The sequence below is a fragment of the Bison bison genome, unplaced genomic scaffold (genome assembly GCF_000754665.1).
Source record: "Bison bison bison isolate TAMUID 2011002044 unplaced genomic scaffold, Bison_UMD1.0 scf7180017854336, whole genome shotgun sequence".
Lineage (NCBI taxonomy): Eukaryota > Metazoa > Chordata > Mammalia > Artiodactyla > Bovidae > Bison > Bison bison.
The window spans coordinates 8,204-10,588 of record NW_011484909.1 but is presented as its reverse complement, the minus strand read 5'-3'; the positions used below and the strand labels follow the sequence as shown (position 1 = coordinate 10,588).

At 38.8% G+C, this 2,385-nt stretch overlaps 1 protein-coding gene across 1 annotated transcript in view; it reads right to left on the bottom strand.

Moving 5' to 3' along the window:
- Nucleotides 1–1,266: 1,266 nt before the first annotated feature.
- Nucleotides 1,267–2,385, bottom strand: part of LOC105000617 (ornithine carbamoyltransferase, mitochondrial) — a gene marked incomplete at its 3' end in the record, with an annotated part of 4,647 nt that continues 3,528 nt past the window's right edge. The window contains exon 3 of the mRNA XM_010856565.1: nucleotides 1,267–1,404. Coding sequence (XP_010854867.1) covers nucleotides 1,267–1,404 — 138 coding nt within the window. The remainder of the gene's footprint in view (nucleotides 1,405–2,385) is intronic.

Here is a 2,385-nt window from a genome sequence, read left to right as displayed (position 1 = left end):
GGTCTCCCATATTGTAGGCAGATTCTTTACCATCTGAGCCAGCAGGGAAGCCATACTGGAGCTCAAATCTCTGCATTAGATCAACAATGAAGACGATAGTGGTGATGATAATTATAATAACAATATTTACAGTGTATTAGATAACATACTAAATGTTTTGTGTATGTGTGTGCTCAGTCATGTCTGAATCTTTGTGATCCCCTGTACCATGGCCTGCCAGGCTCCCCGCTAGGCTCCTCTGTCTATGGGATTTCCCAGGCAAGAATACTGGAGCCAGTTGCCATTTTCTCCTCCATGGAAGCTATAATGGGTTATCTGGCATTTTGTTTCCAGGGCATTAGGTACCAGGCTATGGGAGGCTGTGTCAGTGGTGTTTTGGTTACAAAAGAAGCACAGTGTTGTTGGGCAGTTTTCCTGCCTGTGTTTCTGAATATGTGATATACAATAATGAATCATTCTGGGAAGTGCCTAATGTCTTTTAACAAATTTCTTTGTATTTCTCTACCTGAAGTAGACTTTTTTTGTTTTCCAGGAAGACCCTAGCTGATATAGTAATGGAGATCAGTTAAATCACCAAAAACTAAAAAATGGTGGTACTAAATTATGGCACTGGAGTGTTCCATTTTCCAGAGAAAAACATGGTATTTGAGATATTGTAAAGCAGAGATGTGAGGTTAATGTTTCCAAGAATAGTGGTGGTGAAGATGAAACTAGTGGCATTTTGTTAAAGGGACTAATAATTTTTAAGATTAGTCTTGCTGCAATTTTGGCAATGTTCTATACCTAAGAACAATGTTTCTCTACTGTCTAAAGCCAGTAGAGAACCAAACAATTACCTAGGCAATGACAGAAGGGAAGAAAGAGAGGAGGAAGGAAATATTTCTTTCAATGCCCATTTTGTGCCAGGCACTGAATTAGGGGCTTCTGTAAACATTAACAAGGGGATTCTAAAATTATTGTATAAGAATTATACAACCTATTATGGTTGACAGGCAATGGTGGCTAGTGTTCAGGCTGATCAACAATGGTAAGAATTTTTACTAAAATAGATATATTTACATGGGGGTCAGTCTTACTCCATTAAAAACTATACATGCTTTAAGCACTAATGATCTACTGTGAACTTTCTGGAAAAAAATAGATACCATATGAGCAAGTAATGTATGTGGGTAATACCAGCTGCTTATTGTTTACCAAAAGGCGTGAATGACCAAGTTGGAGCCACACAGAGAATTCTCCACCCTCCAATCCCCATTTCTTGCTTACCATGATTGTCCACTTTCTGTTTTCGGCCTCTGGGAATACAAGAGATCGTGGAGAATAAAACACTTCATTGTCCACTTCTTCTGGCTTTCTGGGCAAGCAGTGTAAAAATGTCCAGTCAGGGGCAGCAACTTTAGCAGTCTACAGAAGAGATGGAGATAAGACTGTGTTTTGATATGTAGCTATCACATTTGTCTTCTTCAGAGTCAGCGTCTCTGACCTGGAGTCAAGTGAAGTCAGTCAGTTGTGTCCGACTCTTTGCAACTCCATGGACTGTAGCCTGCCAGGCTCCTCCGTCCACGGGATTTCCCAGGCAAGGATACTGGAGTGGGTTGCCATTTCCTTCTCCAGGGGATCTTTCTGATCCAGGGATTGAACCCAGATCTCCTGCACTGCAGGCAGACTTTTTACAGTCTGGGCCATCAGGGAAGCTCAAAGGTCCATGCAAAGGGAGAGATAAAGGGGCAGACTGAGGATTTCAGCTCAAGGCACCCAGCAGAAATGTATATACTTTCAGCTTATGAAACTTTCTAGTCATTTTTTTAATTTGGAAGATCACCACTCCACATAAAACCACTAATTCAGTTTTCTAGTACTCTGTCTAGTGAGATAGTGGACCTTTCAGTAAAGAATTCTACTAGGGTAAGATGCAGATGAGAGCAAAAATCACCAATTATATCCCAACATATTGGGTTTGCCAAAAAGTTCATTTGGGTTTTCCCGTAAGATGGTACAGAAAAACCAAAATGAAATTTTTGGCCAACCCAATATATTAAAGGTTGCCTTTACATGATTGTATTATATTTTTTAGCCTGTCTCCAAATTATGGTTTTTAGCACTTGAAGCAAATTTAATTACTGGTTAAAACAATGTTGAAAAAGAGCTCTGAGATAGGACTGCATTAAACAGGATTATGGGCACTATACACTAGGTGATTCATTCTTCATGTAAATGTTCTAACAATTTTAATTTTCTCTAACAGTTAATTCCTAAACATTACATTTTCCCATCCATTTTCATTGTTCACTTACAGATTCAAAACTATATTCCCTCATAAATTCTTCCCTCAAAATTACTGCCTTTGTGCTAAACCTTTTTTGTTTTGTTAAAAAAAAATAGAAA